Consider the following 23,315-nt stretch of genomic DNA (forward strand, 5'->3'; position numbering starts at 1 on the left):
TGTATTATATTGGAGATGTAGTTTCTTTGGTATGTTGAGTTATAGGCAGAACAAAAGCTTACTGTTGCTATCCGCTACTCAAGCCACTAAAAGAAACCGGAAAATTCACTACATCGGATGTTTCATACGTGAACCTAGAATTTTAACCACAAATAGACCAAAATCATTCGGAAGTATATCATATGAATCTGCTAGATCATATCACAGTGAGGTTAGGGAAGGCCCCGAACTTCATAGGAATCTAGAGACAAATAGACATCAACATGATCTACATCGACCTCTAGTAGACGCCAACGATAAAGATAATGCTATTATAACCCATGTGCAGAGAGCCATTCTAGAATGCTTACGGGATAAAAGTGCCAAAAACCGAATATCTGCACTTTCGTCACTCCATTCATTTTCTAGCCTGTCCACAAGTATAAACGATGTTCTTCTAGAGAATGACGTGTTATCTTCCCTCTTGGAGATCTTGGAAAGGCCTTATCAGAAAAGCATATGGACCCTGATGAACAGCTACGTTTGGCCAAAAAATCCGATAAAAGCAGAGGAGAACCTAATAGTTCAAGAGAAAGTATTGGGACTATTGATATCCATGGCTTTAAACTCTAAAAATGCCAAAGAGACCATGAAAAATGACATAGTTTTGAAGAGGACACTTTTGAAGATTTACTTTTACTACTCACCTGAAGCCATAGATAAAGGAAACGAAAAATGTACTTCTGGAAACTTTGAATCAACTATTGATAAAAATTCTCGTGTACTTACAAATTCGAATGGTGGAAATGATTCTGAAAGGATACGAGCATTTATCAAAGAGTTATTTATAACTTTAGGATACCAGGTTAACGAAGATATATCACTTTTGCCATCGAATTTAATTGATGATAATAATGAGACGAAAGATTGGACCTGGGATAAGATTATTCCCTTTTCTTCCACTGATGGCGACTCAAAAATTCATATCGAAGATCTACTTATACCAATCACTTCTAACTTGAAACAAAAACAGTCAAAAAGCACAGATAATTATTCCTCTCATACAATATCATGGGTTCCTTATTACTGCAAAAATGTTTCTAGCGGTATAACTACATCCATAAAACGGTATATTAGGATAAATCTTGGTTGTATTGATGAGCAATTATCTAATTTTAAGAACATAAACGCCATAACAATTTCCTCAACGTCTGGGTATGATACTAATGAAGATGTTCTTGGTGTATTGGCTTTGCATCGAATAGAATCAAATGTTATCAGATATTCACTGATTTCTAACATAAGGTTGAAACCCTCTGAAGATTTGAATAGAAACCTTATAATTTTGGACTTACTTTCTTCTATAGGTAGTTTCAGAGATTTTAAGATTTTAAATGATATATTTACCGAGTTGTGGGTACTTCTGGGCTCAGAATCTACCGATATAACTGATATTATTAGTACCAACCTAAACCTGAATGCTATTACTGATATAATAAATGCAACGGCCTTGGTTAGCGCCCTCCCTGTATCTGAAGAAAATACTGCATTTGGCATAAGGGAAATTAGAAAATATTCTGATATTTGGAAGTATTTGCCATGGAGAGTTGGTCTGCTGGAAATTTTTAAGTCATATCTAAAATCATTTGTAAATCCAACCGAAAGTGGAAGCTTTGCCGGAGTTTTTGATCTCCTCGGCAAAATAGGCCGAAAACTTTCAGCTGCTGATAACGTGCTCCATGTTTCTGATGAAGTATTAGTGAATTCTGCGGATATACGTCCTGATTACTCTTCTCCAAAAAATACCATGGAACAGGCCAAAAAGTTACAAACAACACTGTTCGGTTTTTTGGTAGAGTTGATATATTTAGGAGGAGACAAGAACTTTTTAAGGCTTAGAGATGATGAAAGGTTGATAGCTGCAATCAAGTCTGTAAAATCACAACATCCAAAGTGTTTTAAATTGCAAGAAATCTTTGCAGATAAGCTCTCGGAATTCGAACCAATAATAGATAAACGTAAAAGTTATAGAGTATTTAAAACAAACGTCATTGGTGAATTTTCTTCGAACTCCAAAAATAATTATAACATTGAGGATTCCTATTATGGAAAAGAACCTGATTTAAACGAGTTAGGTGACTTTAGATTGACTTCCTGGAAGAGATACGGTTTCTGCAATAAGCAAAATGTTGGCCCTATTTACAACTCAAATAAATTGTTGAATCTTTTGGGCCATCATGATACGAACAAATTTAAAAAGAGAGGAATAAGGATTCTAAGTATAGATGGAGGTGGTTCTAAGGGTGTGGTAGCGCTAGAGATATTGAGCAAAATTTTTCTGGAAATAGGAAAACCTATTCATGAAATCTTTGATTTGGTATGTGGAACATCAACTGGTGGTATTGTGGCTGCGTTAATAGCACTAGAACAGGTAGAAATTTCAAATATACAAAAGTTATATGACTTATTGATATCACGAATATTTGTCAAAGACTCTTATCATGTATCCGGTGCACGTCTTTTAATGCGTCATGCACTATATGATGAATGTGCTTTTGTAAATCTTTTGAAAACGTTATTAGGAGATCTAGAACTTATAGATTATTCTGTAGATGATAGCTGCCCAAAGTTTTTTTGTCTATCGACTCAACTTGATACTTCTCCATTGAAGCCTGTAATATGGAGAAATTATAACTATCATCCTGAATCATATACATCTGATTACACAAGAATGCTCGCAAAAGAAGGTTCTTGTGTCATAAAATTGGCCGATGCGCTCAGAGCTACGACTGCTGCCCCCGGTTATTTTCCTGCATTTGAAAGGAATGGGCATATATATGGTGACGGTGCTTTACACTCTAATAATCCCAGCCTTATTGCATATATGGAGGCTAAGATGATTTACCCAAATACTCCAATAGACTGTCTGGTCAGCGTTGGTAATGGAAATGTCACTGATTTTACAATTAATAAGAATGAAGATAATATTTCTAGCCTTATAGATAAAGAGGTGCCTTCTGATCTACCACAATCGCAGATACAAACTTTAAAGGAGGTATTTGGAACATTTATGGACCACGGAATCGTGAGAAATTGTGGGTTAAAGGATGTGGCATCTGGTGCACCAAAACAACTTGGAATAGAACAGATTATATCGCAAGTTATAAGTGCTGCAACAAACACTGAAATCGTTCACTCAGCTTTAGATAATTTAATGGAACCAAACAAATATTTCAGATTTAATCCGATAATACCGAGTGTACGAATTGATGAAACTAGTCAAAAGGTTTTGGACTACCTCAAGGCTCTTGCTAGAAACTATTTAAGGGAAAAAAAAACAAATGAAAGAATGGAGATTCTTAAGCAGATATTAATGTTATAATTTTAAATATACAAATATTTCAACATATTGCAAGAGTGCAGTTAGTGTTCCAAGTGTGGAACACAGGTAGGGCAATACCAGTTCGATTTGTTTTGACCAATATTTGAATCCGTCCATACACCAGCACATACGAAATGAAACCATCTTTCGCACCGATCGCAACCAATCCAATGAAGGTCGTCACCTGGTAATCCTGGCGCAGTTTCGAAATAAACACAAAAACATATTGGACAATAAAATTCCCCGTCAGGTAACTGTCCTGAGTGTCCATATCTCAGTATCTCCTCCATTGACATTTTATGTCTGCGATCATGATCCGAGCCATCCAAGGATTTTGGTTTTCTTCCACGTTTGCTCCCTTGTATAGGCTTCAATAGTCCAGATTTTAGCATTGAAATTATCATTTTAATATCTTTTCTATCCCAATCTCTTTGGGCGGCATTCATACCATTCATAGCTGCATAATTCATGGCTTGTATCAATCTATCCCTTGCTATCGAATCTGGTAGAGAAGTTTCATAAGGAATGGGTGAAGATTTTGCACTGGGGGCTATAAGCCCCAAGTTAATATAGTTGACAATTTTTAGAACGTTGAGCTTCTGTTTCATAGAGTCGCTAGATTTATGGCTTTTCACCCGTCCAAAGTTTGTGTTCTTTAGCGATTTAGATGTATTTGAAAGCCTAGCCTTTGTGTTAACACAATGCTTTGATATATAGGCTCCTGAGAAGAAAGACTTAATGTAACAACTAATGGATGCCAATATTTCATATAGGTAACTAGGTGCGACCATAAATTTTCGTTCCACCGCACTAGAACGACCAATATTTATCATGGTGTGTCTCAAGCATAGTGCCCTTCTGGTGGTATTAACTCCCTCTACCTTTTTGCTCATGTCCACTTTACAACCCAAAATACCTGCACAAGAAGCATGGAAGCGAACATTACAATAGTTATTTGCACATTGCATTGTAGCACCGGCCATAACACCACAATAATAACAAGGATGCTCAAATAACGTTTTTGGCAATTTCTTAAAGACCTGTCCAAGTTGCTTGCTCCATGTAAGCCATTCCAAACAAACTAAATGAACATATGCAAATTCATTCCATTCGCATCCCCAATGAGAATAATAGGTTATCAAGTTAGGGTTGATCCTAACTAATAGTCCATCAAATCTGGAACACAAAACACAACAAAGCAAAGGTAATTCAGGATTATTAATCATACTTTGACACCTAACACACGTAAATGAAAAATCTTGCAAATTTTCGAATCCTTCCTCAAGCGAGCTAACTTCAATATCTTCAACATCAGAGTTATCCAACTTTCTAATTGATTCCATAGTAATCAAGCAATTGCTACATGCCACAGCATTACATACTTTGCATGTTCTAAAGTATTCAGCGTGAGTTGATCTTTTTCTCTTTACTTGATACTGATAATTGGAATGTTGCTCATTGGCTTTAAATTCAAGACATCCTGAACAAATTCCAAAATCTCTAGATAGGTTTGAATCTTCTGCCATATCTAATGACTGTCTTATGGATCCTACAGATCGCAATATTGCCGAGGGAAGTAAGTTAGCATTAAGCTTCATTAATATACTGGCATTTAAACCCCTAAGTACATCATATAATTGGGGTTTAATTGTTTTTTCTGTTTTTACATCTTCTACAGCTGCGCTGTCAACATCTGTGTTGTGCGATTCCGTGTCATCGTGCGCAGATGAAAAGTGAGTTTTGGGTAGCTGTGAATCAACTGTGTATTGTGAACCGGTGTTGTACAATGTCTGTGAATTAAGACAATTAAAAATATCCATCACCGATTTAGCTTCAAAGTGCGATTGTCTATCATGGTCTATGGCCCGTATTTTATTAATATGTGCAAGTAAAAACTTGAATGTATCCATCATATTACCTTCATAGTCCTCAACATAAAGTAGGTTGAACAGCCGAGTTAAACCATCCAATGATGTTCTATAGACCTTTGTTTCAGAATCATAAATCAGTTTCTGGCCAGACACAAAATCACCATGTATAATATGCATTATCTTATCATCTAGTAGAGATACATCACATAACTCCGCTAAGATACCAGGAGGAGCTTTACAATAATCTGTCTTTTCATCCTTTATGATCTTCATGCATTCACTTTTGACTGCCGTATAATCTGAAAATAAAATAGAACCAATTGTATATGTAGATGGTGTCTTGTCATCAAATATTTTGTTATTATGTCCACTTTCATCGATATTAAGACAACACCAAACACAATCTTTGGAATCTATATTATTTACAGGACAACTGCTCTCTGGAATGTATGATATCGAATCCTCAGATGCTACTTTTGTGGACGAATCATCTCCAACATGACCATCTTCAATCGGCTTTGTAACATGATTTCTAGTATTTGCGGTACCAGGATTATCCTTTGAGAGGAAGTCCCCAGATAGCGGAAAAGCAAATATATTTTTATCCAGTAATAGGAGATTCTGAATTACATTAGCAACAGATCGATAGTTAGGTTGGAGAAAGTGTGTAAGATATACATCATCCTTGGGAGAAAGAGATTCAATGGATGATTTCACGTCCCTTATTTTTTTATTCTGATGTTGCAATTTAGACTGAAGCTTCCGTAGCAGTACAGTTGGTGCAAGACCACTCGCATGGGTTGGACATAGAACGTCAGGACGACCGTTAGTGTCCCATGAAAAGAGACACTGTGGCGAGGACGCTGCACATGGCACATGAAACGCCTTACAGCAAGAACCGAATGAGCACTGTATGATAGAAGTGCTCCAATTATGGCATATAAGACATTTCAATGCTTTAACCTTAGGAACAAACGTAGAATAATCAATTTCTGTAGGATTTATAGTACAGTCCATTGCAATAGCACATTTCACATGTCCCCATGTTCCAATATTTGATGTACGTTTCATAGGACCGCCACCGGGATAGTAGGCATCAAATCCACAAAAAATACAAACTGGGATCTTTAGGTTGAAAAATATTTCATCAGTGTATTTTACTGACATAGCAAGCTTCTTCAAAGGATTTTTGCAGTTGAGAGTATAATGATCTTCCCTGTCGAAAACAATTTCATTTGAATTAGGTTTCACGGTTTTATTCTGAGATACTGCCCCTTTATCTCCTTTTTTCCCCTTCTTTTGTCCAGATACTCTATTAGATTCCACAATTATATCCTGTTGGATTGCCCTAGAGACACATGAGTCCTCTTGCGATACATAGTTTAGGTATTCAAGTGTGGCATGGTAATCTCCACTAGACAGTAATAGATGGAACCTTTCTTCGAAAAATACTGCATTGTCTACCATTATATTTGATGCAAAATCCTTAAAGCTCTTAAATTGGCTTGAACTATAGGCGATATATTCCAAATTATAATTGTAAGCGTTAGAGGTGTAAGGTGAAGTAGGCTTGGTATTTTTCAAATCATAAATCATCAGCGTAGGAGCATTCTTCAAAGATAACATTTTAGGCAGAGTCATAGAATCAGTAAACTCAGGTATTCCCGCTGTTCCTAGCGTAGAATCGTTTAGAGATTTTTCGGCGACAAAACATATATGTATTTTCTGGTACGGATTGTCATATTCAAAACCTATTATATAAGGAAGTTTTGATGAATCCAATTGATCGTGATCCCACAAAGGCTTTTCATCAGATATTATATCGATTTGCTTTTTATTTTTTGGACCGGCCGCAATCCTTACAATAGGAAATGAAATAGATTCATCAATGAATGAAATTTGATCAAGTAAGAAGGAACATGATGGACACAACCATTCATCGTCATCAATAACAGTGTCGTCGTCATCGCACTTTGATAAATGGTGTCTTCGTCTAATGTGTTTGGAGTGATCATTCATAGTACCTGGTTTAAAACCTAGACAACAAAAATGCATAGGAAGATAACAACAATCACAAAAAAGAATAGGATCATCATCCCAATCTTCATCGCTTCCGCAAATACTACACAATGCACGATCAGTCCACTGAGAAGGTAGACATGAACTCTTTGGACAGCCTAAACGTAGTCTTAATACATCAAAACTTTGCTTTTGTGTGGTATAGGTATATCGTGTGTCCAAAGTTTTATCGTTATATTGTTCTATATAGCTATCTAGCATTTTCATTTCTACTTTTGACCAACGAGAGTAGTCTGGTCTTCTCTCATCTTCAACTCTCTTTATTAGCTTTTCAAGATTAGAGCCTAGACTATTCAAAGTTTGCAAGTAATTGTGCAATGTAGAAACAATTTCATCATCTGTATTTAAAAATGTTTTTGAAGTTGCATTGTTTGGTTGTACGTTATTTGTTTCATCGGTTATATTCCTCAATTTTGAAATATCCATACTGTTGTAAACCATTTGGTATTTATCGTCAAAATGGAGTTGGCTATTAAAACACGCACTTTTAGTGTTTGTACTTGTTGATTTGGTAGCATTAGGATCTGTATTGCACAAAGGACATGTAATCATTGGGAATCCTAGACACCGTTTGCATATCGATGACGGTTTTGACATTACAAAGGTATATAGTAATGGGCTATAGTCTATTCTTGATGGTGCGCTGGAATCAGACATATCATGGAATTTCAATAAATCTGTACTACCTTCAATGGTATTCCCAATTCTGACATCATTCTCAGTTTCCCATACAGGATCAAACAGATATCCTTTTGGTTTATCAAGAACTCCATCACACTTTTTATACTTTGGACCTATTTCACAACCTTTCTTGTACTTGGGCACAGCTCCTTTGGAGAACCAAGCTGGCGATGGACCAGACAATATTTCTGGAATATTATCTTTGCTGAGTAGGCATGGCTCTTTGCTTTCATTCTTTATATTCAAACTATTTTCTGGACAGTAAATTGACAAATGAATAGCGTCTGGCAGTGAAGTGGCGTTGATATGTGGAAGTCTTTGGCTGCTATCGTGTTTTGCAGAAACCAGTGGATTAAAATAATTGTCATTTTCTAAAATTCCATGAATCTGGTCGTTAGATAGCGAATCAGTTGTGTTGCCGTTCAGGTAGTTAAAAATTCCGTAATTATTAGTACTGTTTATGTTCAACAATTCGCCAAACAATGACGATTTATTATCATAACCACGTGTGTTGTTTGCCTTTAGCGGAAATACTATCGATTTAGGAACAAAATTCGATGTATCGGACTCATTTTGAGAAGATTCTGTTCCATGTCTTGATTTGTCCGTATCTTCGGACAATTTAGAAACAATGTGGTTTACCTTTGAATAAATATGATTACAATGCCATACATGATTTTTTAGGCAAGAAACCAAAGATGCATGAGGAACAGAAAAGAATTGCCGCCCAGTTTCAGTCCAAAATTTATCCTCTTCCTGAACTTGGTCCTTCGACTCTGTAGATTATGAATATTACGATGAAAACTTACTTGGTGTATCAGTATTCATGTCAAGCTATATCATTCTTTACTGTATGGATGATAAATATTTTAAGAGCACGCAAAGATTCAGGAACACAAATACTTTGACGATAAATAAAGTACTAATCCTAGAAGCTCAAATAAAACACACTTTCATCATGAACTAAAACAGATGCAATTGATGATACTTTCAGCTAAAGCGAACTACACACTAAAGGGTCTTAGCAAAGTGAGTGTGCAAACGAGATATCTAACTCAGTTCAATGGCAAAGAGATCGTTAAAACAAGTGGATTGTAATTTTAGAAGCAGAACTTTTGAATGTGTAGACTTATATTTCAAATATTTAGAGTGGCAAAGTACTTTTTAGTGATGAATACAGAAATGCTACGACAGATCCATATTTAAAGCTACTAATGAAGTTATATACCAAAATTTTATTAAAAGAGACACTTAAGTGATATTTCTCATTACTAATGGCTTGCGATATGCGTTCGGGGTATTCATGAACCTCAAATTGGGTATCCGATCTGGTTGCCCAAGGAATTGTGCGTCTCATCTATCGTGAAGTTTGCGGTCGTCCGATGTACTGCTTTTTACAATATTCGGACGTTTTGTAACTGTGTGGTATAGTATGAAAATGTCAAAATGAATGTCTAATGTATCAAGGAATTCTGGAGAATGAGGTATTGCTACAGTATACAGCAGCCTTACGGATTACACATTACCTTGCCAATTTATGATATAATAATTGCGCCGTTTTGAGATTATATAATATAATCAGCTGATAATACCGCCTCAACCGAATGTGTATAAAAAGGAATGAAGTTGTCGTTATTTTTACCACTTTTATGCGTAATAGCATCATCACGTTCGCTTAAACATAATAAAGACACAAAATTACTGCACAAACTACAAAGAAGTTTGTTTATAAAGCCATATATTCCTTACAAAAGATCTTACACATCTCGCTACCTGACCAAACAAAGTCCCAGAAATTTCCATAGAACATATTCAATTTCAACAAAATTTACTAGTATAGCGAATTTATTCAATAGCAAAAACAGATTTGGCTTTTCACGGAGGGAATCAGCTATTAAAAGAGCAAAAGATTCGCTAGGTAAATATGTTACATCAAAAACCATAAGTGCAATACTATCCACCGTATGTACACAAGCTTCAACTAAACTTGGCGCTCTTGTTGATATCATTAAGCTTCTGCACCTTAAAAGTCTGAATTATTCTCTTTTTAATCTAATGAGTCTAAACAACGATCCCATTCAGGTCTTGGTCAAACTCAACTATTTTTTATTTGTTTGTGATTTTTTATTAGGGGGGAGTATTTTTAATTTGTTTAAGCTTGATGGAGGTGCTATATTTGGTAGAGGAGAATTTTATCGCATAATTACATCGCTATTTGTTCATAGTGGATTCACACATTTAGTTTCGAATATAAGTTCGCTAATATCTATTGGGGATAAATCTTTGCGTATATTAGGACCAAAACGATTGTTGACTATTTACCTTGTATCTGGGATCGTTGCAAATTACATAAGTTATATCTGTAATTATGCGCATAAAAATGGAATTCCTGCGAACCTTATGCACATTTTAACAACTAGTACAAAAAAACTGGCTATATACAGACGTTTTTTAGTTAAAGCATCAAGTTCTGTCATAGATAATATAATTAAAACGGAGAAGGCCAAATACCTTCCACTATTTTTGGTAGATTATATAGCTACCTCCTTGGTAATGACATTTGATTCAGTCATTGCTATCGTTGCAAGGTTATTCGAACACACTATAGAGAATGAAATACCAGCAGAGATGGAGAATTCTTTTAAAAGATTCTGCGGGGATAAGTTTCGAATAGCCTTTAGCGCATGTGGTGCATCCAGTGCAATTTATGGTTTGTACGGTGCTGTTTTAGTGAATCATCTTCAATACAAACGCGCTCAGAACCTCGATAACACGTGGGAAATTCTATACTCATTGATTTTCCCATACATCGCAAAATCTGCAGGTCAAAACATAGATCACTATTCACACATTTCCGGATTCATAACCGGGGCTTTATTGGCTAAACTTATGAATTAATATTTATTCACTATTATTTAAGAAGTGTCAAAACTTTTTATTAGTTTCGATAGTTTTGTCAGTCGATTCAAGTCGACTTGCTCGAATTCTTTCGAGCTTATTATTGAATAATCATACCTGAATAATTTGACAACTTGTAAAAACTTTTCCTCCATGACGAATTCCATGTTTAGTTCATTACAATCTACAATTATATACAATTTGATATAGTTTTAATACCTGGGAGAATATGTTCTTGTAACGAATACAAGACAGAATCTAGGTATATTCTAGTCCTCAATATGTTCGTCTCTGGAAGTTTATAGTTGTGTTTTTCAAAGAAATCCAGGAACAGATTTATTATACTGGAATAACACAAGTCCATAGATAGCTGGAAGACTTTCTTGTATAACTAAAGATATGCATTTTAGGTTGGAGATAAACAACTTACAGATGTTGGGAGGTGCTTATGGCTATTTATCTTAAATGTGACAAGCCAGTCAATAAGATCGTTTCCATGGCATTCGAAAGAATTGTTTATCAACTTTATATCATTCAGCAATATTTTTTGGATACATTGCTGATTAAAAGCCACTAACTGAGTAACTAAATAATCCTTAACTTTGAATAAAGAAAGTCTTAATGCAGATATTTTATACAATTCTTTTACAATATGCGATAAATCTTTAAATCTTTGTAATTCTGGAATTATAGTAAAAGATAAACCAAGAGAGTCCTGCACTAAATATGGAACCAATGGCAAAATATTACTAAAAAATGAGCTATTGGATAAGAAAACCAAAAAGTTAGACAACAAAATTTTTGAATCATTGTTTTCCCTTAAGAATTTTGGTATCATATAAACAAAGTCTTTGAATGTATTCAAAGAAAGCAATACAAAGAGCAGGATAGTGTTTTGTATAATATTTGAATTTTTTTCAACGTACAATTTAATAATTTCTGGATGTATTCTGTCACACATGTGGAGTTGGTTGAGTATCACGTTTGGCATTAATGACAACCTGAATAGAACAATTGATATTAGGTACATACTATTTGACACAAATAGCGAGCCAAACCCATTTAACCAATTGATACGCCTCATGAATTGTTCAGAGACACCCTTTTCAAAGGTCTCAGACAATATGGATGTTATCATTTCACCAACAGATTTAGGATCAACAGGCCTTAAGATGTATTCATTATCAGAGTACACATTAACCGTATTCGGATTCATTAATGTTGTAGAATCGTATTGATTTATCGTAAGTTGACGAATATAATCCAATAGTGATTCTTCGAATTTGTTCATAATTTTTATGGTATATTCTTTATACCAATGGATGTTATCGTGATAATTAAGGCTATGTTTGTTCAAAAGTTCTATGAAGGAGTCTATAACTTTTATTCCATCCAAAAACGCAATTTCTTTAGGAAAATTCCCCATTAGATCACAGAAGACATCTTCTAAAAGGGAATTTATCAGCTCCTCTAAATACTTTGAATCTATCTCAACAACAGTTCCGGATGAATCATTAAAAAATTTTGAAGCAGTTGCGATATATATTTTTACACTTTTTACCAAGTTTATGTGTGCAGTTATGGAATTCAAAAGATGATTGCATAGACTCGGGTTATTTTTGTAGCTTGTAGTTGACTTCAAGTGCATAATTATATTAAGCTTATCATTAATTACTTGTGTAGATCCACTAGGAGCATCTTTTGGTCCTAATTTCTTTATACATGATGTAACATAACCTTCAAAAAGTCTCAAATAATGCTTTACTAAATTTAAGCGGGTGAATGAGTGAATTAGATCCGAATAGGATATCCGCTTAGACACTATATTTTGGTCAATTCCAAAATTGATTTCAACAAAATCCTGCGAACAATCAATATTATCTGACGTATTCGACCCGATTAAATTAAATGATTTCGTGGAAATAAAGAACAACAATTTTAGTAACAACTCGAAACGTTTGCTCCATTCCTCCCTAATTTTTAAAAATAACTGCAAGCCTTGACTTGATACAGAATTACTATCAGATGAATATTCGGAGAGCACTAACTCATACAGCTCGTTGAATTTAGAGTTTTCAGGACAACGGTTCCCTAGTTTAGTATGTAATTCATTCTTAGACTTTATCTGTCTGTTACAACTAGAATACATGCTCATTACCTTGGAAACATAATCTTCGTCGGTTGAAAACGACTCAAAAATGGCTAGACAATTGTATGCAGTTAGTGTGTAACGTTCTCTAAGTTCAGATTCCGAAAAAATCCCATTAGATAGCAGTAATATTATGTCAAATGTATCTTTAATAGCATTTGATGAGTCTAATATATCTAGATCATTTACATGTTCATCAAAAAGGTCAAATATCTCCAGAAGCCTGTGTATTGAATGTGCTGCATTACGTATTGCTTCTATATTGGACTTTGAATCTGTCAAATAGTTTGTTTCGAGAATAAACGACATCCTCTATACATTAAGCATCCATTTTTGTTTGTATAGATTACGACGGCGTACACTATAGACTACGAATGTGGGTACCACACCAATCGTGGACAAAAATACTACATATTTAAACCATAACTATCTGCTATTATATTGATATAAAGGTGAGATGGATATTATAGACTGGTAAGAATGGGCAACGTCAATATCGTATACATATGAATATAACATGCCTCTACAGCATAATTCCCTGTCTCAGTGATTAAAATGATTGATGTGCAAAGGAATCACGAGCTTATTTCACATATTAAACGAATTACCGAGGTATGAGTACTGAATTGGAAACTTTTGAGAGATCCTCTTTAAATTAACATTATCAATCATACCCAACGTATGAAATTGGTGAATTTTAGGGGAAGGAACCATGAGTTGATCGTTTGACGAAAGGTGCAATATCCCGAGGTGGAGTATGTTGCTACTCGAAGCCCCATTGGACCATTGAACTCCTGGTCCCCAGTCATATGAGCCTATTTATCGGCAGTGTTTTTATTTAAATATTTGTTAGACTTTATAAAACAATAGGAAAGGATCGTTATATTTGATATTTATTGAAATGGGTGTCTACAGGTTAGAGATGCGTTCCCACACTATAAAATACCTATGAATTCGCATATTTATGTCCACTCGGTTCTATATATATTGAAATGTACAGTTACCTCGAGGAGTTGTGGAGGAAGAAACAATCTGACGTTATGCGTACCTTGTTACGTATAAGAACATGGGAATACAGGTACGTGGTACCCGTTGTTTACTCATTTCCTTTCGTAGACAATTAAAGGCTGTGCACCGTGTATCAAGGCCTACACGTCCAGATAAGGCTAGAAGACTGGGCTACAAGGCCAAGCAGGGTTTTGTTATATATAGAGTGCGTGTGCGTCGCGGTGATCGCAAAAAGAATGTAGCAAACGGCATCGTATATGGAAAGCCAGTACATCAAGGTATCCATAAGCAAAAATCAAAGAGGAATTTGAGGAGTGTTGCTGAGGAGCGCGTTGGAAGACGTATCTGTGGTGGTTTGCGCGTTTTGAACAGCTACTGGGTTGGTCAGGATGAGACCTACAAGTTTTATGAAGTCATCCTTGTTGACCCAGCTCACAATGCCATCAGAAATTGTCCACGCATCCAGTATATTTGCAATCCAGTTCACAAGCATCGTGAACTTCGTGGTTTAACCTCCGCCGGTCGCAAGGCTCGCGGTTTGCGTGTCAAGGGTCCCAAGGCCTCTAAGCTGCGCCCATCTATTAGTGCCAACTGGAAACGCAGACAGCTCCAACGCTTGTGGCATAAGCGTTAAGTCACTTAATTTTTACCCTTGTTTTTACGTGTTGCGTGGATGTGGTAGGGCTTTTATGTCGTCCGGCGTTCTACCGTCGTGCATCTAATATTTCGAACAAACTTGTGTATAGTGCCATTTTATTTATATTATAAGGGAATTTACAAACAGTTTTATTTCTAGGCACTCTCGACACATATAAAATGTCCAGTTTTCAGATAACACAAGTGGATGCAATACTCATATTTGACCATAATGGTGAAAAAATCGCAGCCAAATATTATATTTTACACGGAACTAACCAGGGTGGGAAACATTGCTTTGTTTTATGATTTACACACTGTCATTGCTTTATTATATTTATCTTTCAGCCGCAATACCTCCGGAAAAGCAAGGCGCCTTTGAAAAATCTTTACTTAATCAAATGAGTCAGGTTAAAGACTCTGGTTGGTTGCTTGTTAGATCAAATTGGTTACACGAACTTTTAGGGGTGTTTGATGGATGTATACTAGTGGAGAATCATACTGTGGTATATCACATTGTTAATGATATTTATATCACTGTTGTTGGTCAACTATTTGAGAATGAACTCATCCTTTCGCAAATGTGCAATACAATAAAGCAATCCCTAGTAGGAATTACTCAGTAAGTTGAACATGCCATTATCACGTATTTGCAGTGATGATATATCTAAAGAGGTTCTGTATGAGAAGTTAGCTTCTGTGTTTCTTTTATTGGATGATGCCGTTGATGGAGGGTATGCTTATCTGTTTATATAAAACCCCTTTTAGCATAATTATGGAAACCGATCCAAATGTTATAGTAAAAAGACTAAGACGCAAGGATAGGGATTCTAACGAAAATATTCCCTTCAATCAGGTTTGTTGATTCTCCTTGTTATCTACACACTTAGGCCATTTACAATGTGAGGAATAATGTCATACGCACATTACTAAATTCATAATTTAATGTACAATAATGTTTTTAAATTTTTACATATTTGAAGTAGCAAATGTTTTTGTCTTATTTTCCTGTGATTGGAGCTAGCCGTTTGTTTTTGTCTAGCCTTGTAAACTATCGCAATTTCGGAACAAAAAGAGTCGTACAAAAGAGAAGTAAGCTTATTTTGTACTTGAAAACATGAATTGCAGAATATATGCTAAAGATATTACATCCTGAGGAAAAATGGACTGAGAAGGCAAATCACGATGGGCTCTTTGATAAAAAGGATTGTCTACCTAAATCCTTATTAAAAAGCTCTCTAATTAGACGTCTCCTAAATTCTAACACGATTGAAGCTTCCGATTTAGTGTCTAAAATAGCATGGGACTCATATAAATCTGACGTTCGAGGTGTGAGGTACTTTTATCTACGTTTCCATTACAATGACTAGCACAGGTGGCATCCCTCTGGTAGTTGGTGTGTGAGATTTATAAGAAGAAACCATGAACATAACTTCTTTGTAAACTGCAGTTGCTACTTTAGGTATGGGACCTACCAATACTTTATGCTAACAACTATATAAACAGAGTAGAACAGCATGGATTTTTTGAAGCAAAAAGGTTAGCTATCGCATATAGGAAGCGCCTGGAACAGGAGTACAGTGAGCTGGAAGAAACATGGGAGAAAATCGACAGGTTCGTGGATATACCGTGATAAGATACGTTAAAACATTAGGAAAAAGTATTTGGAGAAGGAGGAGCGAAAAAAGCTCAAACAGGCACAAAGTATCGAAGAAAGGTTCATTGCCTCAAGTACCGTACCGGAAGAAATTTAATAGCAGATGCATACAAACTGTAACACATATATAATACATTTACACTATTTATCCACTAAATTACACAAATTTATAAAATGTGGAGCTGTCCACGTGTGGATGTGGAAGAAGTGAGGTAGTCACTCATTACTGAGAGCTTTCATACCAGTTCGCAAAGATGATAGGCCTCTGCTGTAAGCGCCAGCTTTCCAATATGTTTAAAGTAATAACATCGGTTTCAAGTTAGTTGTAGCTTTTTACATGTTCAATTGTACCTATAGGGACGTATAATGGCCATTATGTCCGGATTTCCATGAGGAATCTATCATCCGACTCGCATAGGAAAAACTCTGATGAATTTGATGTTTTTATAGTCGGTGGAGGCACTACCGGAACGGCTCTTTACTATACGTTATCACAGTTCACAGGTTTAGTGACTAAATATGACGTTTAAATGCTATAAATAGATATTAAAAGAATCGCATTGTGTGAGAGACGTTCAAGTTATGCGTTAGTTGCATCCTATCCGAAAAATAACAGTCAAACTATTCATTGTGGTATGTTAACCGAGTAGCGTTTTTACACTTTGTTGTAGGCGATATAGAAACCAACTATACTATTGAATCCGCAAGAAAGGTCAAACGTGCTGCGGACCTTCTGCGTAATTATTTGACAAAACTCCAACCGGACACTCTTCATAGGTACGTGTAATTGTAATAACATTTAAATCGTATAGTATTGCCAGAGAGGGTCAAAAAATGGTTATAGGAGTTGGAGATGTCGAATGTGATTTTATTGAAAAACGTTTTGCTCCATTCAAAGAGATTTTCCCAAGTCTTGAATACCTAACCAAGGAACAAGTTGCAGCGGTAGAGCCAAATGTAATCTATAGGGGTGACGGTTCCACGAGACCTGAGGATGTCAATGCCTTATTTGTAAAGAATGAGTTAACTACAATAAACTATATGTTGTTATCTGAAACTTTTGTTAAAACGGCTGATTCCACTAATAAAGACTTGGTACCTATGCTAAATACTGAGGTAAAGAAAGTTGTAAAGGAAGGAAATAGGTACAAAATTACTACCAATAATGGGACATTTTATTCTTCATTTGTTGTATTTGCTACATGTGGCTATTCTTTGCTTTTTGCCCATAGAATGAAAATAGGGTTAGAATACAGCGTTTTGCCAGTTGCTGGAAGCTTTTATTTTTCCAAGGATATATTGAGGGGGAAAGTCTATACTGTACAAAATCCACAATTACCGTTTGCTGCGATACATGGTGATCCGGACATTGTTGCAGAAAACCAAACTAGGTTTGGTCCTACTGCTCTCCCCTTACCGCTTTTGGAAAGATATAACTTGTCCAGCTTCCCAGATTTCCTCAGGGTATTTAAACTAGATTTTAATGTGTTGGCGGTTTATTTCAACCTATTTAAGCAATCTACTATTAGAAACTATGTCCTTAGAAACTTTTTGTTTGAGGTACCACTCTTATCTAGATGGCTTTTTGTCAAAGATGCAAGAAAAATTGTCCCGTCTCTAAAATTTGGCGATGTAAAGTATTCGGTTGGCTATGGAGGAGTTAGACCACAATTGGTGGATAAGAAAAATCGCAAACTTTTGTTTGGAGAAAGCAAGATACGTTCTGGAGACGGACTCATCTTTAACATTACTGCATCCCCTGGTGCAACAACTTGTCTTGCCAACTCCGAGATTGACATGAGAGAGATTTGTGAATATCTTGGTGCGAATGTTAAAGAAGACAAACTTAGAAAGACTCTGTATGAAGGAAGTTACGCTATAAAAGTATAATAAATCAATTATTAATAATTTATAGCCTCAACATATGCTGCTATATTTATCGGTACCTCAAGGGTCTTAAATATAGTACAAGAGGTCTTATAGTTCCAAACACATTCTTTAAACCGATTACATGCTGACTTTACTATGGAATTTGTCTTTGTTTTAATCTCTAAGTGTTTCCCAAGTGCTTTGGATATCGCCGCCATAAATTGCAACACCACAAATGCGTCAAAGGGGGAATCAAAACTTAATAATGGTAGTAACTTCGAAACAAATATATTGTCCAAAGTGAATTTTGCAAGTGTGACGGGCGATAAAAAGGTTGAAAACAATACGAGGTTTGAGTTAATATTTAAAAGCTGATATTTTATAAGGTTTAATATGTTTCGATCGGTAATAAATTCTGCCCTTAACTTTATACAGCTTACAGATAGCCTGCTCTCAATAACTTTTATTAGACTAGATGTGGCCTTCTATAAATTGATATATAAGATGTATTCATGAAGCATTACCTCAGCAATCGAGGATCGGTGCTTGGAGTCCGTGTTGTGTAGTATGAATGAAAGCAAGCTTGATAATCTAGAACTTTGTCTGTGCGATTCTATATCCCAGTATTCGATAGACGTAATAACAGCAGGGAAAACTGTCTGTAGGAAGTGTGTTTATCTTATAAATGACTAACCTCGTACAAGATTTCTGGCATGGATGCTCGGCTATGCAATGAGCAAATTTTGAACCACTCCAGCTCATACAGTTCTAAGTTGCTCTTTTCGTCTCCTAGTAGGTTACAGCTAGCGAGAGAATAACCGGCATAGAACTTGATGACTCTTATTAGGTTATTAGCCATATCGAATTCCTCAAATTCATTGGGATAAGTATCCTTAAATTTCAAAAACTGTTCTATGGCCGAACCTATGGACAGATAAGATACATCTGTATCACGCCTAATTTCATCAGGGTAATCCTCACCACCTAATTGAGAATCATAAATAACAATCAAGTCATCTAAAGTGTATTCTACCTCAAATTCTGGTATAAAACAATTTATTACATCTCTAGACAAATAATCCTTAAGATTTCGACCACGTAATTTAGAAGCTAGGCTTTGAGCCCTCTTTATACTATTTTCATAGAATGTATTACTCATGCCAATGGCTTTGCCTCTTGCGTTAAATGAACATTTTATACCTTGAAATCTCTCATGGCCATAGTCGTCAACATCCTCCAAATCTCCACACTTGTAGTCCACGTCTTCGAAACCGGCATTTCGTAGAAAGTCACAGTATAACCATCTGCGCAATCTATATGTTTCTTCCATACGTTCAATACGATATGTTTCTGCATCCCTTATTAAATGTTCCAAGTTTGTGTTATTTTCGTGTATAAAACCTGCTAAAGCACGAGTTAAATCTAGAAGGTTATTAAAAGTAGTCAATTCCTTTTTACTTTCATCAATATCAGCCATTGTTTTCTCAAGCTTTTCAGTGTTTTTCCCTATCAACTTCTGGTTTCCATCAACGCTATCATTTAAAATTCGATATTCTTCATGAATATCCGCAAGAATTTTCCTCAAATCTGCTTCCATGTCCATCTCTTCTGGTTCCATAGTAATTTCAACATTATTTTCATCGTAAGTATTTCGTGTATTATTTGGTATGTCCTCTAATTCGTGGTTAGTATCACTGTTATCTAAATCTAAGGAAGACTGCGCATCAAAGTATTCTTCAGAAATGTCAGATGTGTAATTAGTTTCTGGATGTTTTTCCTGTATCTGGTCTATCTTTAGAGGGGAATTCAAAGGTTCAGTGTCGCTAGTAGTCATACATACTCCCTTTTTCCTCTTTTTAGTCATAAATTTGCTCATTTTACTCTTACGTATTCTAATCGTGGTTGATTCATCCTCCAAAAGAGAATCGGTGAAACTCAAGTTCTTTGCATATTTGTGCGATATATTTATAACTGGTTCATCATCCGAAAGTTGGTTAATGATGGTACCATCCCTAATACCACGTCTAAAACTTTTTTCGGTTTCACGAAATCCAGCCTTTTTATCTAAGGTGTCTTTAAAATAAGACGTATGATCAATCCTCTCTGATCCTATAGCACTATTACTTCCATCTACAGATACTTCATCTTCTTTTGACGCTTTATTAGTTGGTTTGGTGGCTTTGCGACTATTTAACACCTTTGACCGTTTTGTAAACATCCTTACAGATGATTATATATCAATTGGCCTTACGAATTACATATCCATCTATATTATACATCTAAATATCAACAGTTCTAGAGATTTAAAATAGAAGAAATCATTTCACCCTTATAATAACGACAGCAGTTTAAAAATTTTATGACCAAGGGAATGCAACCACCCAAAGATGGATTAACTCACTATTAATATACTACTGTTATTATTTAAAGGTGCTATATGTAGTATTTTGTCTTCGCAGGCAACGCTTCGCGGTCAATGTGTTAGGTCCCCATGATATGGAATGAGTCGACTTTGTATCACTTGTACGTTTAATATTTTGCAAATAATTCAAGGAATACAATATATTATATAATTATATTGTATTTCACGGACTTTTGACGATATGATTGCAACAATTAACGGTTTACTAGACAATCTTTGAAAGGGCTTCCGTATGAAATTATTATGCAATAAAATATGGTAATTTCTTATAAACAACCAAATATATTGTTTTAGATTCGTTTGTGTTTTAGAAGGCTATCTGGAGGCGCTGCAAAACCGCATTGGGGTGAGCCACCAAAGCACCGTTGGCAACCGTTTCTTCTCGATCGTACTCATTATGGAGAACACCCTACATATAATGGTTTTGTTTTATTCCTACGTGCAATAAGACCCAAAGTTGAGAGAGTAGTTGGCTCTACATTCTCAACAATCAGCTCTCTGTCACAATCGGTTTATAATCCCATCAGAAGAATCGTATTGAGACATAATCCTGATATACGTTACGTAAGTTGAATGTTTGTAGAACAATATATGGTATAATGTAGCAAATGGTTGCGCTAGTTTCGTTTTTGGCAACGACCAGAACAATAACGCAATACTATGGTGATATATACCAAGGGATTGTGGTATGTTTGAGGTTTTATTATCATTTTTATTGTAGGACTTGACCAATTTACTGATGCTTGGTACAGCTGATGATTTAAATGAACAAGGATTTTGGAATTCCAAGACGGAAGATAAAAATGAAAGATTAAAATATTTTGAAGAGGAGCAAAATAGACTCAACGGAATTTGGAAGACTGCCATCGAAAAGGCTTCTTCTACGGGATCATTTGATGATTTATGCTCCTTTGTTATTCCAGAATCGCACGAGGTTCCAACAGGTGTTTTACCTCAGGTTTCCTGGAGGTTCAACATGATTCCTTATGGAAAGGATAACGATGATACACTTACATTCGATACTCCATCACACGAACAACCTCTACGTTCAATGGCCCTTAACTTTACCTACAACAATCTTTCTGGTGACTGGGGTGACTATATCAACAGACAAGATAATAAGAATGCTCTTCTTAGACCAGCTAGGCAAATGTTTACTGATGTTTACATCCCCGGAACAAAGTAAAAGTCTTCTAATATACTAGATGTGTATTTATATGTACTATCATAGATACGCATTTATGCTTAAATGCATACAAGTTACTTTTTAGTCAGAAAGTCGCTCAGTGGCGTCTTATCGAAAATCTTGTATACAAGTTCCTGGATAGATTTGTTGTTGCAATCCATATAATTATCCATTGCGTAGTGTACCCAGTGCTAAAAAAATTGTAAGTAGACAGGTGAGCAAGCTAACCTCGTCAAACCCTTCTTTTAAGTTAAACAACTGATCAGGTGTAAATGGTTTGGAATTGTGAGGGTTCTTGTTTGTCATCATGTTGTTTATGAACTGTAGGTATATTTATTAAAGTGGTCACATACCCGGTGTGGATCCTCGGAAAAACAAGTGTAAAAGTTCTTTAGGTGCAGTAATTCGATAACTTCATTCTCAAGAGCGGTAATTTGAGTGTCAAATTCCGTATTAATGTCCGGTTTCTTGAATGAATACGGAAAACATGACTCCAGCGTAAGGTCAACAATCTGTTCGTTATCTGAGGGTTTCCCTGTTAATTTAATTTTATGAACTATCTTTATTGGCCTCGGAGGATACAAATGTGGCTGTAGTAGTAGAGGTAATTCGCTTATTCTGATGCGATCGACATTCGTATTGAACAAATTCATTAGCTTGTCATCCAGAATCATACAAGTTTCTGTATCTCCAGATTCTACAAAGAGCCTATTTTTGAATGCATAAACCCATATCGATCTAGTAACCATGGCCAAGGTAGCCTGTTGGAGCATATTTGCTACGCCTGTATTTCCAATGGATGAAAGAATAAAATCGTGTAAAGTCTTTGACAAAGAGAACACCGGTACAACTTGCGTGGGAAAGAAATATATAGTTACATCACATTCAGAATATCCTAATCTATTAATATGGAGTTCGTCGTAACCATTGTAGGAATGTATATGAACATTGTCATTAGCAGGAATTTGAGAATTTCCATCGTTATTTGTCTTATTTTTGCGGTTCACAGCTTCATTAATGGATTGATGCCTATCAGTATGGAAGTATAGTTTTGTTTGAGCCTCTAGTTCATCTCTATCCCAAACAATAACACCCGAGGGTGTATCAAACATTATCAAACGAAAAAATTTGCTTAACACATGCGATTCCTGGTTTTCAATGATATTTTTATTGTTATCCAGTTCATATGCCTTAATATACAGTGTGTAGGTGGAAGGAGGTACATGAGTAAACAGATAGTTTACAGGTTTAGGGTCCTGATCGGAATACGTATTGTAAATTTGGATCCTTACATTACTATTGATACATTTTGGATCATATAAAAGGCAATTTTGTTGTTCCGATATTAAAGAATTGAGTTTTGCCTCTAGTTTGTCCAAATCTTCCAAAATCCCTGATTCCTCTGGATGCGTCTTGCGTAAGTGTTTTAAAGACTTTTCAAACATTATTAAAATTATAATTAGGCATCATATATGACAATAACTAACGAATAACCTGA

General features: G+C 35.6%; 11 protein-coding genes across 11 annotated transcripts, besides 3 other annotated features; 7 read left to right on the forward strand and 4 right to left on the reverse strand.

Annotated features, from left to right (window-relative positions):
- Positions 1 to 31: 31 nt before the first annotated feature.
- On the forward strand, positions 32 to 3,361 carry BEWA_052030 (hypothetical protein; the record flags this gene model as incomplete). Its single annotated transcript, XM_004832544.1, has 1 exon — positions 32 to 3,361. One exon carries the CDS (start codon positions 32 to 34, stop codon positions 3,359 to 3,361), a length of 3,330 nt encoding a protein of 1,109 aa, XP_004832601.1.
- Positions 3,347 to 3,381: a sequence feature (AT_rich).
- A 21-nt stretch (positions 3,382 to 3,402) lies between these two features.
- BEWA_052040 (conserved hypothetical protein) lies at positions 3,403 to 8,820 on the reverse strand (the record flags this gene model as incomplete). The annotated part of the gene is made up of 2 exons (XM_004832545.1): positions 3,403 to 8,768; positions 8,802 to 8,820. The coding sequence occupies 2 exons, from the start codon at positions 8,818 to 8,820 to the stop codon at positions 3,403 to 3,405; spliced, it is 5,385 nt and encodes a 1,794-aa protein (XP_004832602.1).
- Positions 8,821 to 9,347: 527 nt separating this feature from the next.
- BEWA_052050 (conserved hypothetical protein) lies at positions 9,348 to 10,890 on the forward strand (the record flags this gene model as incomplete). Its single annotated transcript, XM_004832546.1, has 1 exon — positions 9,348 to 10,890. The coding sequence occupies exon 1, from the start codon at positions 9,613 to 9,615 to the stop codon at positions 10,888 to 10,890; it is 1,278 nt and encodes a 425-aa protein (XP_004832603.1). The 5' UTR covers positions 9,348 to 9,612.
- Positions 10,891 to 10,907: 17 nt separating this feature from the next.
- BEWA_052060 (conserved hypothetical protein) lies at positions 10,908 to 13,348 on the reverse strand (the record flags this gene model as incomplete). The annotated part of the gene is made up of 3 exons (XM_004832547.1): positions 10,908 to 11,074; positions 11,110 to 11,281; positions 11,321 to 13,348. 3 exons carry the CDS (start codon positions 13,346 to 13,348, stop codon positions 10,908 to 10,910), a joined length of 2,367 nt encoding a protein of 788 aa, XP_004832604.1.
- Positions 13,349 to 13,940: 592 nt separating this feature from the next.
- Positions 13,941 to 14,681, forward strand: BEWA_052070 (60S ribosomal protein L15, putative; the record flags this gene model as incomplete). Its single annotated transcript, XM_004832548.1, has 3 exons — positions 13,941 to 13,954; positions 14,040 to 14,117; positions 14,156 to 14,681. The coding sequence occupies 3 exons, from the start codon at positions 13,941 to 13,943 to the stop codon at positions 14,679 to 14,681; spliced, it is 618 nt and encodes a 205-aa protein (XP_004832605.1).
- A 182-nt stretch (positions 14,682 to 14,863) lies between these two features.
- BEWA_052080 (clathrin adaptor complex small chain, putative) lies at positions 14,864 to 15,624 on the forward strand (the record flags this gene model as incomplete). Its single annotated transcript, XM_004832549.1, has 6 exons — positions 14,864 to 14,966; positions 15,032 to 15,106; positions 15,149 to 15,305; positions 15,340 to 15,417; positions 15,452 to 15,539; positions 15,574 to 15,624. 6 exons carry the CDS (start codon positions 14,864 to 14,866, stop codon positions 15,622 to 15,624), a joined length of 552 nt encoding a protein of 183 aa, XP_004832606.1.
- A 48-nt stretch (positions 15,625 to 15,672) lies between these two features.
- On the forward strand, positions 15,673 to 16,437 carry BEWA_052090 (conserved hypothetical protein; the record flags this gene model as incomplete). Its single annotated transcript, XM_004832550.1, has 5 exons — positions 15,673 to 15,775; positions 15,812 to 16,019; positions 16,059 to 16,145; positions 16,190 to 16,297; positions 16,338 to 16,437. The coding sequence occupies 5 exons, from the start codon at positions 15,673 to 15,675 to the stop codon at positions 16,435 to 16,437; spliced, it is 606 nt and encodes a 201-aa protein (XP_004832607.1).
- A 193-nt stretch (positions 16,438 to 16,630) lies between these two features.
- BEWA_052100 (malate:quinone oxidoreductase, putative) lies at positions 16,631 to 18,230 on the forward strand (the record flags this gene model as incomplete). The annotated part of the gene is made up of 5 exons (XM_004832551.1): positions 16,631 to 16,658; positions 16,698 to 16,844; positions 16,884 to 16,973; positions 17,012 to 17,117; positions 17,153 to 18,230. 5 exons carry the CDS (start codon positions 16,631 to 16,633, stop codon positions 18,228 to 18,230), a joined length of 1,449 nt encoding a protein of 482 aa, XP_004832608.1.
- Positions 18,218 to 18,254: a sequence feature (AT_rich).
- On the reverse strand, positions 18,242 to 20,427 carry BEWA_052110 (conserved hypothetical protein; the record flags this gene model as incomplete). Its single annotated transcript, XM_004832552.1, has 3 exons — positions 18,242 to 18,694; positions 18,734 to 18,868; positions 18,904 to 20,427. The coding sequence occupies 3 exons, from the start codon at positions 20,425 to 20,427 to the stop codon at positions 18,242 to 18,244; spliced, it is 2,112 nt and encodes a 703-aa protein (XP_004832609.1).
- A 305-nt stretch (positions 20,428 to 20,732) lies between these two features.
- BEWA_052120 (conserved hypothetical protein) lies at positions 20,733 to 21,842 on the forward strand. The gene is made up of 4 exons (XM_004832553.1): positions 20,733 to 20,889; positions 20,926 to 21,195; positions 21,237 to 21,317; positions 21,353 to 21,842. Exons 1-4 carry the CDS (start codon positions 20,887 to 20,889, stop codon positions 21,815 to 21,817), a joined length of 819 nt encoding a protein of 272 aa, XP_004832610.1. The 5' UTR covers positions 20,733 to 20,886; the 3' UTR covers positions 21,818 to 21,842.
- Positions 20,769 to 20,789: a sequence feature (AT_rich).
- Positions 21,843 to 21,891: 49 nt separating the features above from the next.
- BEWA_052130 (conserved hypothetical protein) lies at positions 21,892 to 23,314 on the reverse strand (the record flags this gene model as incomplete). The annotated part of the gene is made up of 3 exons (XM_004832554.1): positions 22,171 to 23,314; positions 22,046 to 22,138; positions 21,892 to 22,008 (listed from the first exon to the last, which is right to left on the reverse strand). The coding sequence occupies exons 1-3, from the start codon at positions 23,260 to 23,262 to the stop codon at positions 21,892 to 21,894; spliced, it is 1,302 nt and encodes a 433-aa protein (XP_004832611.1). The 5' UTR covers positions 23,263 to 23,314.
- Position 23,315: the final 1 nt, after the last annotated feature.

Source organism: Theileria equi (assembly GCF_000342415.1).
Source record: "Theileria equi strain WA chromosome 4 map unlocalized gcontig_1105316255039, whole genome shotgun sequence".
Lineage (NCBI taxonomy): Eukaryota > Apicomplexa > Aconoidasida > Piroplasmida > Theileriidae > Theileria > Theileria equi.